Source organism: Pteropus medius, unplaced genomic scaffold, assembly GCF_902729225.1.
Source record: "Pteropus medius unplaced genomic scaffold, Ma_sr-lr_union100, whole genome shotgun sequence".
Lineage (NCBI taxonomy): Eukaryota > Metazoa > Chordata > Mammalia > Chiroptera > Pteropodidae > Pteropus > Pteropus medius.
Genome location: NW_024349797.1, coordinates 23,291,601 through 23,307,521, shown reverse-complemented (window position 1 = coordinate 23,307,521; position 15,921 = coordinate 23,291,601). Strand labels below are relative to the sequence as shown.

The window sequence follows — 15,921 nt, the reverse complement described above, 5'->3', positions numbered from 1 at the left end:
CATCTGCCCCTTCCTAGTAAAAGAGGTGCCCCTCTGATACGGCCCCTCCCCGTGGCTGCAGATCCCAAGCCACCTGTGCTGGCGCCTGGTGTGAAGCCGTGCCCACCTCTGCCCTCTGCTGGCCTCAGTTTCCCCATTGATACAAGGACTCAAGCACGCCGTGCCCCCAACCCCCAGCCCAGAGCCTGGGAGCCTGGGAGCCCAACCTCTCCTCTTCCTCATTCCTGCCCCACCCAGCCCCACCCACCAGATGCCCTGCTCTGGACACTCCCTTGCTCCCTCGACCCCTGTGCACCCATGGAGCAGGCAGCCCTGGCATCTGCTCCCAGTTCCCGTTGGACCCCAACGTGACTCAGTCTTGGCTCAGAGCTCCAGCCTTGGTGCAGGGGACCGGGCGGAAGTGCCTCGGTCCCACCCACTGGCTGTCCACAGTGTAAGGATCTGTGCCCAGGAGGAGAAAGGCCCCCACCCGCCCAGCCAGTCCCGCAGTTTTCAGGACCCTCGCCCTGTCCTTGGCTGACTCAACTGTGTTGGGCCCTTTGAACCTTGGACCACCTATGGTTACCTGCTCCCCACTCCTGCCATGGTCAGGGTTAAGCCCAGAGAGCCAGCGGGGGCTTCCTGCAGGGGTGTTGGGGCGGGGGCGGGGGGTGGCACCCATCCCGCCTGTTTCAGTGTCTCCCTGTACATCCCCTCATCTCAAGCCGGGCGTCCTTGGCCGGCCCAAAGCTGCCAATGCAAATGAGCTTTCCGGTCAGCCTCACCAGCTGGCAGGAGCCAGATTTCAGTGCCAGCTTTTCATGAGACAAGGACGGGGGTGGTGTGGTGTGGGGGGCAGGTGCACACTGGAGTGAGCTTTTTGCAGCTCCATCTCCGGAGCTGACACTTATCAGGTCATCTCCCCCCCCCCCCCCCCCCAACCCCCACAGTGTCAAGCTTCAGCAACCCTACAACTCTCTCTGCTGAGAAGTCCGTCTCGCATCTAACCCGGACACCAGAAGGTGCAGGGCAAACCTGGGCCTTTTCTGGTCTCCCAGGGGCCCAGGCCTGCTTGGAGCAGGAGAGAGCAGTGCCCGCTTCTGCTGGGGGAGGATCGCTTGGCACGTGAGGCGAGCAGTCCAGGGCGCCGGGTTCTGAGCCCCGTTTGCTCTGCAGCCACAGCTGTGGTCTCCCCACTGATACAATAAGCAGAAGAGGGCCGTCCACTACATGGAGGCACGACAGAGCCTTCCGGCCTGGCTCCTTGGACCCGGGGACCCAGGCCTCCTGCTCCCAGACAGCTTGGTCCTGCACCCCACTTGGGGGTACACCATTTTAATTCATGTTTATTTAAAAAATAAATACTCTGTTGTTTGCTTTCAGACTGGGAGTGGTGTGGGACACTCAGGCGGGAAGGCCTTCTCTGATACAGTGTTGGAGGGAGGCCCTGGCTCCCACGCATGCCCCCACAGATGCCTGAAATGCCTCTATTGTGGCTGCGACTCTTGGCCCAGCAGCGTGCTTGGCAGAGGACAAAAATACCATGACTCTGGGCTTCAGGGTTGGGAGCGGGGCTGAGCATGCCTCCCTGGACTCCCAGCTCCAGGTTCGGGGCCTGCGGGAACGTGGTTGACCCTACGCCTGCTGCAGCCCCCGCCTGGGGTGGGCTCCCCTCTGGACCGGGAGCAGTTAGATGCAGGCCATGAGCATGTCCACGGATGGGGGCACCTTGATCTCCTGGAACAGCACGCGGTGCCCATGGGTCCCGGAGTCCCCAGCCTTGGCCACAGCCCTCAGCAGGTCCTGGGCGTGCTGCAGGAGGCGCTGGTTCCGCCGGTGGCCCAGGCGGCGCAGGGACAGGATGGCCAGCACGTGGTCCCGTCTGCAGAGACACGGGGCCTTTGCTGAAGACCCAGCACCTCCAGGGACCCCACATCCCAGGCGGAGGGAACCCCTCGCTCAGGATGGACGTGCGAGGGCACCCACATTCCTGGAGCCTGGTCTGAGAGGGGCTGGGAATGAGGAGCAGAGCCCCCGGAGGGGCTGGCTGGTACTTGAAGGGTGCCTGCCAGGTGGAGACGGGAAGGGGCCCGCTGGACAGGTGAGACAGCCCGTGCAGAAGTTCAGAAACGCGGCCTGAGGGAGGGGGGGCGACGTGGCCCTGCAGGGGGCGGTCAGGGTCAGGGGACCTCCAGACGCTCGTGTGAGCCCCGTGCTGGTGGCTGCAGCCAGAAGGGCACCGCGTGGAGGCGGGAGGCCAGCACCCAAGGGCGTCGCTAGAAGCTAGTTGCCCCTTCGCAGCCCAAGCACCCCTTCAGGGCTCTAAGCAGGAACCTGGGAAGGTGGGGCGGCAGAGGGTGGAGGGGGGGACACGGAGGTCCCAGGAGGGGAGCCCCAGAGCGTTACTTTGTGTTGCAAGGTGAACAATCACTCTGAGTCAAAGGCAGAAAGACAGCTGGGCCAGGCCTGGGAAATCTCCCCGGGGCTTGGCCGCGGGGCCAGAGAGGGAGTGAACACCGGGTTTTCTGCGCCCTCCCCTATCCTGGAATCTCCCAGGCCTGTGGAGAAATTCAGACCAGGATTTCCACAAGGTCGATGACTCACCCAAACCCCAGTACGACCCGGGGATCAAAGCCTCCTTCCTCTTGGCAGGAGTTTCCAGAGAGGGCTTTCTCTCGGAGGTGGGGTCACACCTCCCCCCAAACTCCCGGGGACATGTCTCCACCATTGGACTTCTGATGAGGGGCCCCAAGCTCGCTCAGACTCCAGGGCTCCCCCATCCCACCACGAGACCAAACGAGGACCTCAGGGAAGAGCTTACGAGGGGGGAGCAGCCCTGTTCCCTGGCTTCCCCACCCCCAATGGGCTCCCGGGGCTCCTCACCCGCCCACCTACAGCCCCCAGGACCCTGCTGGAGGCACAGATCCCAGGCCCCACGGCCCCCTGGCGCTCCAGCAGAGCCCGGGGTGGGGGCAGGTGGGGCGCAGACCTGATGTCGGGGTAGCTCCGGATGAGCGTCTCCAAATGCCTCTGGATGTCCTCTTTGTAGGTCTCACCCAGTATGTCCGCCACACACGGGATCGCTGGGCCCAACCACGTGGCCCCAGAGCCCTGCAGAGGCAGGGGGACAAGTGCAGGGCTGGCCATCTCCCCAGGAGTCCCTTTGCCACCTCTGCAGTCTGCCTGTAACCCGTCCATTAGTGTGCTGTTGGCCCTTCTCCTGCGGCCCCCACTGCAGCCCCACGGAAGGGGACATGGGACTTGGCACGCAGACTCGCCACAGCACGTTTGGCATCTCTCCAAGTGCAGCACAGTGTCTTCACTCTCTGCTCATACGGGTAAAGTGAGGCCCCAGCGGGGAGGTCCTGCCTGGAGTCACTCAAGTCGGGGACCAGCAGGCCGGATGAGGGGTGTTTGTGTAGGGAGAGGGTACCTCGGCTCCACTGAGCCCGTCCAGTCCAGAAGATGCGGCTGCGACCCTCACTCTTTCCCCATGCACCCCACAAAATGTAAGCAAGCTACGCAAAGCACCGCCCACTAGGCCCCGCCCCTCTCCGGCGGTGCGGGGTGGAGGCCTCCGCTTTCCCCAGAGCCCTGCGCTATGCTCTGGGCTCTTGCAGGGACCAAGCAGAAGTGAGAACAGTGAGTGAAGGGCCCATGGCTGCAGGTACCAGGCGCTGGAAGGTTCCGTCAATGGCCTGGGCATCAAGGGCCATCTTCTGGGAGCAGGCCATGCGCTCCACGCCCCGGAGCCGCTCCTGCGGCCTCAGCGCCTGGGCCAGGTACTCCCGGACCACGTAGCGGTGCACCTCCTGCAGAATCTCCTGGACAGCGGGGGCGGGGTCAGGCCCAGCAGCCTGGCCGGGCATGCCCCCACCAGGCGCCGGCCCCTTTCAGTTACCTGTGCCGGGCTGGGACCACAAGCTCCAGCTGGCTGGTGAAGGCCAACACCTTCTCCATGATGGGCAGCAGTGCATCTTGAGTCAGCCAGGCCTTGGTGCACAGGACCCTGAAGAGTGGCTGCGGGCGAGGGTGGGAGTGGGGACTGTCCAACCGCGTCCTCCCCGGCCACCAGACCCTTCCCTCAGAGCCCAGCACGCGGCTCCTGACGGGTGTTTCAGGCCTGGGGACAATCTGTCAATAGGAAGAAACTCTAGGGGACTATCTGACTTCTCGACAGGGTACCCTAGTGACATCTCCTCTCCTACCACAAATTATGTGCCCTGAGCTCCAGGGGGCACAGTGTGAGTTGGAGCCTCTGGCCCGGCCTTGCTTGGAGGAGCCCTGGGGAGGTGCTGAGTCCTTGGCCCTGTGTCCTTGGGCCTTCTGTCTCCAAGAAGTGGAGACTAATTGTCCTGCTCAGCTGAGAACTTGTCTGGATCTCCTGACCACCCCCAAGACACAACACCTGAAACTGCCCCTGGGGTAGATGAATGCTCTGACTTGGACCCCCAGGTTCCAGGGCCCGGGGAGCACCTGCTGGGTGTGTAAAGCGGGGAGAGAAGGGCCCATGCCACGCACCTGCACATCGCGCTGCAAAGCCAGTAGCAGCTGCTTCTGGAAGGTGCAGATGGTCGCCACCAGGGGCTTCTCCAGCTCCGCAAAAGTTCCCGGGAACCTGGCCAGAAGACTGGTCCTGGGGAGCGGCAAGGTGGGGCAGGCTGGGGGACAAAGCCCAGCATACAGCCATGCAGGCTAGTGCCACACCAACTCCATTCACTTAGACTATAGTGTGAAAGGCAGCCCCTGCAGCCACGCGGTGTAGTAACCCTGGGAGCAGAGTCAAGTGAGGTGACAGCACCAAACCCCCAGGGGCCCATCATCGAGGGGTAGGTCAGAGGGATGCTGGTGGTGGCCCCACTGCATGGCAGAGCCACTCTGTGACAGCTCTGATCCAAACCTCCATCCATCCTGGACCGTGCAGCACAGCGTGCCTGGCAAAAGGGCCCTCCTCTGAGCCTTATAACTGCCTCCCTGAAGGTGACGATGTCCCCATTTCACTGTTGAGGAAACTGAGGTCTAAGCTATGCCCAGTCCCTGGTTCGGGGACGGAAAAGGGCAGGCTAACGTTCCATCGGGGGCTGGCCAGAGGCTGCCTACCGGAAGATGGGAATGTTCCCGGGGGCTGAATTGATGGGCCTGGCGCAGATTAGGGACAAGGGAATGTTAGGGAAATAGTGCCTCCTTGTGGTCAGGCTCTGGATTCAGACAGGCCTGGTTCAAGTGCCAGGTCCAGCACATACTGGCCATGTGACTGTGGACAAGTGGCACTTTCCCCCCCGAACCTCCACTTTCCCATCTGTACTCTGGGATGTCACACTTGGGATGAAATGCATCCGACAGATAAAGCCCTAGCACAGTGCCTGGCATATCACAAGTACTCACGAAGAGCGAATATAAACGGAGTCTTCTAAGGCAGGGGTCCCCAACACCTGGGCTATGGACCAGTACTGGTCTGTGGCCTATTAGGAACCGGGCCTCACAACAGGTGAGGGGCCCGAGAGTGAGCGAAGCTTCACCTGTATCTGCAGCCGCTCCCCAGCGCTAGCATCACCCCCTCAGCTCCACCTCAGATCATCGGACATTAGATTCTCATAGGAGCACCGGTCCCTGGTGCCAACAAGGGTGGGGACCGCTGTTCTAAGGCATTGAGTCCTAGGGGCAGGTGCTCTGATTTCCACTTGACAGAAAAGGAAAAGAGGCACAGAAAAGGGACGTGACTTATCTCAAGGCACACGGCCAGCTGGGATTGGAACCCAGGATGGCTGAGTCTGTGCCCATAGCCGCTGGCTGCCCTGCAGCAGCTGGTGCACCCCAGCGAGGTGGAGACCCTGACATTTGGTGTGAGGTTAAAGACACATAAGGTGGGCAGCCACTGCCAGCCTGCAGGGAGGGCCTCTGTCTCTTGGGGACAGAGGGATCCAGGCCGCGTCCCCAGTATATCTCAGGTGGAATGTAATGGAGGGCGTCCCGAAAAAGGGGGTGTCTTAAAAAGAAAGAAGTCTGGCTGGGATGAAGGGAGGAAAACAATGGAGTCCAGAGTGGCAGGGATGGACTGGGCAGGAAACCAGGGTGGCAGGGATGGACTGGGCAGGAAACCGGGGTGGTTGTAACTTCTCGGCCTCTGCTCAGCCTTGAAATACCCTGCATCCCTTCCAGGGACTCAGCCCCGCGGATGAAAGACCCCACAGCGGGGACAGGTGTTGGGGGGTGCATTCCTGGAGGCCACCTGGGACGTCCGCCCAAACGCCTGTGTCCAAATTTGTTTCCTTTGCGCGCGCGCCAGCAGCCGAGAGCCATCCGCGTCCCGGTTTCTGGAGCTCGCGCGCCCCCTGCTGGCTGCGCCGGCACCGCGCCCCGAGGAGGAGCAGGAGAGACCCACCTGAGCTCCTCGCAGGCGTTGATGTTAGCGCCCAGGTGCAGCTGGTTCACTGCTTCCGATTCCAGAAAAGCCTTTTCAAATCTGGGAGCAGGGTACGCAGAAGCCTTGGGGAGCCTTCCCGTCGCTCTATAACCCACCTCCCCCCGGCCCTTCCCTCCTCGAGTCCCCACGCAGACCTCCAGCCTTATGATGAGGCTCCTCCCTCCGACGTGTCCCGGCATCTCCGACTCCCCCAGGGACGACCACCGTCCACACCGGGATCCGGCCGCTCACCCACCCCGCCCAGGCAGAGGATGCGCCCGCACCTGGGCACAAAGAGGCCAAGCTCGCGCGCGCATATCTTCAAGGTGGTGGCCTCCAGCTCCGCGGAGATGGCCCTGGCCGCCTTCACGTGCTCTGCCACCAGCTGCGAGTGATGCCACGCGCTGAGCGGGAGTCTGAACCCTTGCACCTAATGCCCCCAGCCCCCACCTAGTGGCTCAGCACGCCCTGCTCTGTCTCACAGTCTCAGCTTCAGCTTCCAGTGGCCCCCACCTGGGGGTCAACCCTCCCAACTACCCGGGTACACCATGGCCACCTGCCAAGCTGGAAGCTGCACTCTGGCGCTCCCAGCCTGGCCATGCGACCAGCATCCCTCGTCCCGCCCCACGTGCAGCTTCAGGCTCCCCGCTAATGGGGAGGGAAGGTTAGGACCGAATTTTATAACTTTGGGTGTCCCCACCTCCAAGGAGACCAAACACCGGCTGCGGCCAAACATACGTTCCCTCCTCAGCCCCCCTCGCGGGCCGCAGCCGCACCATGTGAACGTCCACGGACAGCGGCGTGTGGTAGCGGCCCTGTATCACGTCGGGCGCCTCGGCGTCCTTCCAGCGGCTCTGCTCCAGCTCCAGGATGCCATCGAAGCAGCTCGCGATCTTGGTCTGTGTGGGATGGGAGGGGGTGGCGGCGAGACCTTCCCAGAAAGGAGATCCGGGTGTCCCCTACCTCCCGAACCCTGTCGCGTGCCCTTGGAGACAAGCATCACCCAGCGAGGGCACAAGCCGCGCCCGAGGCCACAGGGTGAGGCCTGAGCCGCAGCCGGCACTTGGAATGCGATCCCGCAGGCGCTGCACGGCCCCGCCCGCCCTGGCCCGGCCCCGCCCCCGCCGAACCTCGAGGAAGCTGGTGTAGTCGTTCTCCAGCCGCGCCCACACCTCCGGTGCCAGGAGCGGGGGCAGCGGCTCCGTGGACAGAGTCAGGTCCGGGGCGCCCAGGAAATTAGGACTAGAAGACAGGCAGGGGGCTGATGCGGCAGCGGCTGCCCCACTCCCCTCTGGCCGGGCTCAAAGCCTGACGTCATCACCAGCCATTACCGGAGGGTCCCGGACCGGGGCCTCTGGTCACTCACTCCGCCCCGCACCCCGCCCTCCCGGCTTCTGTGCCAACCCCACCTCGCCCCACAAGCTTCTCAATGCTGAATGTCCTGGCGCTCTGGCAATCGGCTGGGTGCACAGAATACACAAGGACGGCTGTGTAGATGGACCTCGCTCTGCCAGGCTGCCTCTGAAGTGACCTCTACCCTCACAGTCGGGGCACACCCAAGACTGAGCTCTAAGCGCCCCCAGCACCACGCAGCTCAGGGAACTGCCACTATCCAGCCCACACCAGGGAAGCCGAGAGAGGGGCACACAGCAAATTGTGCCCAGGACTATAGGTACCCTCTCCCCACTGTCTCTCCGGCCCGTGCGGCTGGGGAGCGCTCACACGGGAGGTAATCCACCCCACGGCACCGCAGGCGGAACGGCCTGTGCCCTGCGGCCGGGTGCCCGTCCAAAGGGGAGAGCAGGGGCGAGATCCAGCCCAGCCAAGCCGCTGTGAGCGCGCGGTCGTGTTCTGCCTGGACTGGCGCCCTTTTCTTAATTCGCCCAAAGGCACCTTGTGGTCTGGCATAGGCTCTCTAACGGGGCTCCACACCCTCCCCCACGCTTTCCAGCTTCAGGAACCAGCGCCTCGGTGCCCCTTAGAAAGACCGTGGCGGGAGCGCACCCTGACCGAGAACCGGGAGGAAAGAACGTCAAAGGCACCGGCATTTTTGACGGCCAATCAGCCGCCCTCTCCCAAGGAGGAAAGGGAGGAGCCCTGCGCTCCTCAGGGTTTCCGAAGGCCTCCAGGTGAGCAGTGCCAGCCCTCCCTGCTGTCCACGGTGCCCTGGCTGAGACCTCACCTGCCGTAGACATTGGCGGCCCAGTCCAGCAGGATGTACAGCTGCTCGCAGCCGCGCGCGTCGTGCGCGAGCTCCTGGAGGCGCTGGGCCACCGCGCTGTGGAAGGCGCGCAGGTAGGCCTCCCACGCCGAGAAGCCGGCGGCCACGTAGGCCGGCTGCACCTCCAGCTGCACCTTCTGCAGGTCGCGGCGAACCAAGCCGCCGAGCTCCGCCAAAAGCTGGGCCAGGCCCGACGCACCCCCGGCTACCTCCGGAGCCTGCCCTGCGCCCGCCTGCTGCACACGCTCCTGCGCGCTCCGCCTCACGGCGTCCTCCCAATGCTGGCGCCAGCGGCGTGGTGTGCGCAGGAAGTCGCCGTCGGCAGGGGACGTCGGGTGGGCCTCCTCTTCCGCGCGCACCACTTGGGCCAGCTCCGCCAGCGCGGCCGCGTCCACGCCGTCCGGGCCCAGCGTCTCGCGCACGATGGCGGCTATCTCCGCGGCCAGCCCGTCGTAGTGCAGGCACACGTCCATGGCGCGCCGCGCGAAGCCCGTGGGGTCCTGCTCGAAGGTGTGTGAAGCTTTCTCCGCCACTAGCCGCGCCTCCAGATGCTGCAGCTGTTCGAAGGCTGTCAGCAGCTTTCGCTCGGTGATGAGGTCCGCCACGGATTTGCCTTTTTGCAAGGGCAGGCGAGGAGAGGGGCGGTGAGGGGCGCTGCCCCCGCAGCCTGCCCCCTCCACCCCCAACCCCCGTCTGACAGATGCGGACCTGGGCTTCCCGGCCCCAGAGCTCAATGGAAGGTCTGCCGAGCAACGTCCTCCACAGCCACAGCTGTCCCCTCCGAATCGCCTTTGAGGAGGCAGAACCCCAGGCCCCAAGCCGGACCGACAGCTGCGTTTTGGGTCAGCCCCTGCCTTCCTCACTTTCAGCCCAAACCTTCGCCCCTGCTCCCACCCTCGCCCCAGCTCTGCAGAGCTGGGCCCCCTGGTCTCAGGCGCTGTCCCGATGCAGGTCCCACGGGGTCAGAGCTCAGGCTGTGTTAGTTATGCACTTCGTGTGCTGTCCCCTGCCCTGGGCCAGCTCACACCCCCAGGAGGCCTCTACCTCCACCTGCAACCCCCCTTCAGGGCCCAGCTCCAGTTCATCCTGGCCTGGGCAGCCCTCTGACCTCCCCTGCAGGCAGCCATGGCTCCACGCACCCCCTGCGGCCCTGTGATCTACGGGGGCCTGTGCCTGGTCCATCCCCGAAGTTCAGCCAGCAACCAGGCCACAGAGGGCCGTGGAGAGGCGGGGGCTCTGGCCCCATGCCAATGTGGATCCAAATCCCCTTCCTCCACTTTCCAGCTGGGAAACGTGAGGCAAGTCACTTAACCTCTCTGAGCCTCGCCTTCCTCGCCCGCCCAGTGAGGGCCGCCTTCCCCGAGATGCTGGGGGAATTTGAAATGCGATTGTGCAGCAGGCGAGGATTGGGGACGCTGGTGAGCAGAGCCGTCAGGAAGCGCGGGTTCTCCTTCACCGCCCCCTGGCCTTGCTTTCCTCCCAGGCTTTGTGAGGTTCTCACCTGCCTCAGTTTCTGGCTCCTCAGGCCCCGCCCCAGTGGACAACTGCCGGCTGACACCATCCGTGACTCTTGGCACAGCGGTGGCCTGGCACTGATCGGCAGCCGGGCTGTCGTTCAGGGCACGGCGCCGCAAGGACTGGAACAGGAAGCGGGAGCTGCGCCGGAGCAGGCCCGGGTCCTCCTCGGAGCCCGGGCCAGAGGCCCGCTGGCTCGCCCGGGCGAAGGCCCGCTGGCTCGCCCGGGCGAAGGCCCGCCGTAAGGTGCCCAGGCCCAGCCGCGCATCCCCACGGTCGGTGCCAGGCGCATCCACGCTGCCAGCCCTCCCAGTGACCGGGGTCTTTGGCTCCGCAGGCTCCTTGGGGCTGTGCAGCTCTGGCCCAGAGGTCACTGTCCGAGGTGACGGCATCTTGACAGCAGGAGAGCTGGGGGTGAAAGAGAGGCTCAGGAGGCCTGGGGGGTGCCCAGCCCTGGGGAGCAGGCACAGAAACCCTTGAGAACACTGTGGGCCCTGGCGGGGCCCAGCAGCTTGTCAGGGGAGCTTCTCTCTGAGAAGGAGGTGAGACTCAGCCTGTCAAAACAGTGTCATTCGGCAGCTCTCGTGGCCTGAGCTGTCTGTGCCGGGCTGCAGCCAGCACTGAGTTGCAGACAGCTACCTCCTCGAGAAAGTCTTCCCTGACAGCACCTTCCAGAAGGGTCTCAGGTGCACGTCCTCACAGGCTCTGCCAGGCCAGACCCTCCATCGGAGTTGGAGAGGGGTCCTGGACATGCAGGTTCTGGGGCCTGGCCCAGCCCGCTGTCCCCAGGGCTGGACCCAGCAACCACATCCTGGATCTTAGGTCCTGAGACCTAAAATATCCCACCTCCGCAGTCACCACCCCCAGAACCCTCAGCTCACCCCATTCAGCCCATCAGGCCCAACTGCTTCAGCACTCAGGGACCCCCGTGGAAAGCCACCTCCTTCCCAGGGTATCTCAGAACCGGAGGGAGGCGGTGTCAGGGTTGAGGGCACTGGTGGAGGCAGAGGCCACCCGCAGCTTATCAGGGCCTTGCAGCCCTTGGTGGGGGGTGGTCCCAGGAGCCATGGGTCCGTATCTAACCACTGCTGTTTCTCCCTCACTGCCTCTCTCCCCCCGCCCCCGCCATGTGTTCTGGCCTTAACCCCATAGGGGGTGAGGACGGGGTCCCTCGAGTATGGGGGTGCCAATCAGAGGCTGGCTCTGTCCCACCCGGAGCTCGGGTTCTCACCACCCGGGCCCCCCAAGCCCTGCCCACACCCTCTTTCAGCCCAGCAAGGCTGAATTTGACTTTCTGGCTTTAGGTTAAGCCAGGGATGGGAGAAGGGAGAGCAATTTCTGTGCCTGCCGGGACCTCCTGCCCACGCCACTGTGAAGAGCGGGGTGGGGTAGGGGTTCCGGCTCGCAGGTTTTCATTTTGGCCTTGGAGAACCTGGGACCGAAGGGAGCGCAGAAGTCACTGACCAAGAGGCTGAGCCCCAGCCCATTCCCGGGTCCCCCTGCCCCCCAGGACAAAGGCCGGAGCCAATACCTGACCCTTGGGTGACCCCAAGCGGGAACAGCCTCTCCCCAGGCCTTGGTTTGCCTGGGGTGGGCAGGGCCCAGGCCCTCACCCACACCTACACCTTCCAGCGAGATGTGTGTTCAGGGGTCAGGCAGGCAGGGCTCAGCCGAGGCCTGAGTTCCCTTGCCAGAGGCAGCCGAAGGAGGCCCCAGCGAGGGAGGGGTAGGCCCAGGTGATTAATGGGGGCCTTATCAGCCCCGCCCCGGGCCACAGGTCATTGTCCTCCCCTGGCGCCAGGACTCAGGGACCCTGCCCTGACTCAGACTGGCCCACACAAGGCAGGAAGCATTATCACAGGAACCACGTGTCCCCCCCGCACTCTCCCCTTCCTGGCGCCCCTCAGCGCCCACAAGGGGCGGGCGTGGTGCCGAAGAGAACTGTCCCGGCTATGCCGCGCCCACCCCTGCTACGGGCTCTGTCACCAGGGGCATGTGGGGAAGGACAAGCTGAGCCCAGTCTTAGTTGGGAAGACATCACACTTACTAAGCACCTACTGTGTGCCCAGTCCAATGCCTGGCACACGTCACATCTTTGGGACAACAAAGTTTCAGGGTGTCATTCATCTTATTCCCAGATGAGGAAACAGGCTCAGAGAGCAGCAGGGTCCTGCCCGAAGCCACACAGCTGAGGGGTGGGAACCCCCACCAGCCCAGGCCTGGCTGGAAACCTGGGAGCAGAGGGTAGATTGCTCTGCCTCCCAGAACCAGTGACTCGAGGTGGCTGCCCAAGGAACCCTTTCTCTCAGCATAGGGACCCAAGGTTGGGGCGGCTCCCAGATGCCACGATGGCGTCAGACTTGAAGGTCTCCCCAGAAGCCTAGGCAGATTCTGGGAGGAAGCAGGGCAGCTGGTGGCTGGGGCTCATGGGAGGTTACACAGGCAGAGACGGCTCGGCCACCCTCATGCCAAACCAGGGCTGCTCTGAAGGCCCATTGGGGTCCCCAGCGAGTCCCTCAGTCTCCTTTGACCCTGCTCCTGCAGCTTCCCAAGCTGTTCTTGACCTTCCCAAAGCACAAGGCAGCCAGGTCACTCCCTTGCTTTAAACCCTTCTGTGGCTCCCACCGCCCTCAGGCCAAGCCCGAGTCCTCAGTTGGGCATTCGCAGCCCACCATCCAGGACTGAAGTTCTCCAGCCTCCCCTCCGGACTTCCCCGACCCACCCCCACCCCACGCCCCTGGCCTCTGTCCCCCAGCCTGTGCAGCCTCCTGGCTTCTGCTTAGGCCACCCCCATTCTCAGCCTCCACCTCTTTGCTCTTCAAACCTGACCTGGACTTCAGAACCCAGAGGTGTGGTGCCGCCGCCTCCAAGGAGCCCTTGGGCTGTGCTGCACCGCCTCTGCTCAGCGGGCACTTGGGACTGTCCCTGTGGTGATAAGGCCCTCCTTGCTGGCCTGGGAGCCTTTGTCCTTCTGCCCCACCCCATCACCCCAGAGCCAGCCTGGAGGAGTGAACCATCCGTGTCAGGGTTGCTGTCACCTGGGCTGGCCCTGCTGAGCGCCATGCTGGGGTCTGCTGACTGGTTCTGCTGCCCCCACTGTGGCCCCTGTCCCATACCTGCCTCCCCACGCCTGTGGGGCCCCTCTCTGGCTCTGTCTCCAGTGCCCTGAGTGTCCAGAGGCCCTGGGCCCCACAGTCTCCAGGTCAGGCCGACGCGGCTGCAGAGCCAGCGGCAGGGGTGGGAAGGCCGCCCAAAAGATGTGGTCACTGGGAGCTCCTAGCCGGGGCCACTGTCTGTGACTAAGAGGTTGGGTCTGAGTCTCCCCCACTTCCTACCCAGCCTTGGCTTCTCCCCACTTTTCCTAGACCTGTTCTCCCACCTGCCTCGCCCTCAGTGCCCAACCACCAACCCCCACTTACCCTGAGCCTGGGCCATCACCCCGTCCTGCCGGCCTCCAAACCAGCCACCTCGGGCAGGTGACCGCCCGCATCCTGGGCCATACCCCAGGCTGTCTCCCTTTTCCCTTCCACCTGCCATCCCCCATCACCTGATCACAGGTGCTAACTGCGCTCCTTCCTGGACCCATTGGATCCCGTCTCCTCAGAGCAAGCAGGGGGGGAGGGGTCTTACAGAAACATAAACCCTCCTTGAAACCCTTCCTTGCAACCTAAGAGTCTCCTCCTGAAAATAAGAAGTCAGAATATGTGTTCTCATACATTTCACATTTGTCTGGAAGAACGTAAGGCAGTAGAGCAAGCAAAATAAATATGGGGAAGGACCATATCCACAGGAGATATGACCGTCTGCTGAGAGAGTGGCTCTTCATCCCCCCGGGGAAGCCTATTAGAAAAAGGCACTTAAAACGCTCTCCCTCAGCAGCGACAAAACATGAGACCCCAGGGCACCAACACCCTCGGAGAAACGGACTCCTTAGCTGGGCATCCAGGCTGCTTCTCCCGCTCACTCACCAGCTCTAACCTCTCTGAGGCACTCACCTGTCCTCCACACTTTGTACAGGCTGTTCCCTCTGCCAACAGTGACCTCACCCCCACGTTCTCCAGCTGCCAATTTCTTCAAGGCTCAACACAAGGGGCTCCTCCTCCGAGAAGCCTTCCCTGATCAGCTGAAGCCCAGGCCACAGTCCGTACCTCCTGCTCTGGGCCTAGTCCAGCCCTGGGCATATCTTCCCCCATGACTGAGGGACAGAGGTATCTACCCTTTGACCAGGACCCCCCCACACACCTGGACAGGGGGCGGGGCTGAGCCAGCCCTCAGCCAGGGCTAGTACACAGCAAGTGACCGAGAAAACAGATAAGCGTATTTAATGTAGGAGTGTAAGCCTGTGAGTGTGTGGGGGCTTTGCACCTCTTTGCGCTGGCTTACGTGTGTCTCCCTGTGTGTGCCTCAGAGGGTCTGCAAGTGGTTCCCTCCATGAGTCTGTGTGTCTGTGCCCTCACGCATGTCTCTATGTCTGCGTCTGTCCGTCCGCTTTCTGCATGTGTCTAATCCCACTGGCATTTTGGCCTGGGCTCCAAGCCAAGGCCCTTGGCCTAGAAGGCCTTTAATAGAACCAGAGCAGTCTTCGGTCCCTTGAGTCCCCACCCACAGCCTACAGCACCCCCGTGGCCCTCCCGCTCCACCTGCGTGGAACATACCTGCCGAGTGGTAGACACTAGGCGCTGGCAGAGCAGGGCCACCAGGAGAGGCCGCTGAGCAGGGTCCTCAGAGCCAGGCCCAGGCAGTGAGGCCTCTGGAGCAGCCAGAGCAAGTGACCAACAGCTGGGACTTCCCAGCTGTGGTCAGTGACGGCCCAGGCCCACCGGCCCCACCCCCAGTCCCACCCTCCACCCTGCCCAGCACTTTCACTTTCAGAAATGCCCCCACCCCCTTCCCATTCCAGAGGCAATCTCTCCAACCTTTGATTCCTGGCGCCCAGGGCTCAGGCTGAGGTTCAGGGGCCATGGGGTGGGGTCGGAGGAGGCTGCCCTCCTGAGCAGTGTGGCCGGACACGCGGGGGGGGGGGGGACTCTTTCCTGGCTGCCGGCTCCTCCTGCGGTCGGACCCAAGCCAGCGGGAGCAGGCGCCGCCCAGGCCACAGCACCTTAGCCTGAAAAGACAGAGGTGCCAGCACCAGGCCTGTCTGCCAAGCTCATCCTGAGAGCGCCCACCTGCCACTGAGAGCCCAGAGAGCAGAAACGTGGGCCTCGGGCGCGGGGGCACGGTGACAGCAGAGGGAGTGTCGTCAGCCATGCCACGGAGGGCTTCAGGAGCTGGCAGAAGGGGCACCCTTGGGTGCGGAGGGCTGGCTCTCTGGGCAGGGCCTGCGCCAGGTGGACAGGGAGCATGGCCCTGCTCCTCCCCAGTGGGTCAGCTTGGAGACATTTTGTGGGAAGAGTCACCGAGACTTCCCAGAAGAGGCAGACCCCACACTGTCGTGGGGAGATTCTGCTGTGAGCGTCCTGAGGGAAAATTCTTAGGGAAAATCCGAGGAGGACAGATCCAGGCCTGTCCTACCTGGGCTGGAGCCACCAGGGTAGGGGCCAGAGAAGGGAGGTACCCTGCCTAGCTTTCTGCTCCGAGGACAGGGTCTTCCGACTGGGGCCGCCCTGACGGACGCGGGGGCACCTCAGGCTGACCCTCCTGTTCCCCAGCTCACAGGGCACAGCGGGGTCCTGGGACCTCCAGTTGTGGGTCACCTCCACTCAAAAGACAGGGCCCTGCAAAGCTGGTGGTGCCCTGGGCCTGCGGATTGTTCCTGGACTCGCCCCAAGTCTCAGCCGCACCCCACGCCCTCCCCCACCCG

General features: G+C 63.6%; 1 protein-coding gene across 3 annotated transcripts; it reads right to left on the bottom strand.

The window, feature by feature from the left end:
* Positions 1 to 955: 955 nt before the first annotated feature.
* EXOC3L4 (exocyst complex component 3 like 4) lies at positions 956 to 14,949 on the bottom strand. 3 transcript variants are annotated; one of them, XM_039884290.1, is made up of 12 exons: positions 14,774 to 14,946; positions 10,105 to 10,526; positions 8,565 to 9,216; positions 7,513 to 7,624; positions 7,159 to 7,281; positions 6,667 to 6,767; positions 6,362 to 6,442; positions 4,501 to 4,615; positions 3,898 to 3,999; positions 3,651 to 3,836; positions 2,969 to 3,090; positions 956 to 1,861 (listed from the first exon to the last, which is right to left on the bottom strand). In XM_039884290.1, the coding sequence occupies exons 2-12, from the start codon at positions 10,508 to 10,510 to the stop codon at positions 1,669 to 1,671; spliced, it is 2,193 nt and encodes a 730-aa protein (XP_039740224.1). In that variant the 5' UTR covers positions 10,511 to 10,526; positions 14,774 to 14,946; the 3' UTR covers positions 956 to 1,668. The 3 variants fall into 3 exon arrangements, 1 of the variants encoding a protein (XP_039740224.1); XR_005657645.1 differs by lacking the exon at positions 956 to 1,861 and having other exon boundaries at positions 3,651 to 3,803; positions 3,881 to 3,999; positions 14,774 to 14,949; XR_005657646.1 differs by lacking the exons at positions 956 to 1,861; positions 14,774 to 14,946 and having other exon boundaries at positions 3,651 to 3,803; positions 3,881 to 3,999; positions 10,105 to 10,541.
* Between the last annotated feature and the right edge of the window lie 972 nt (positions 14,950 to 15,921).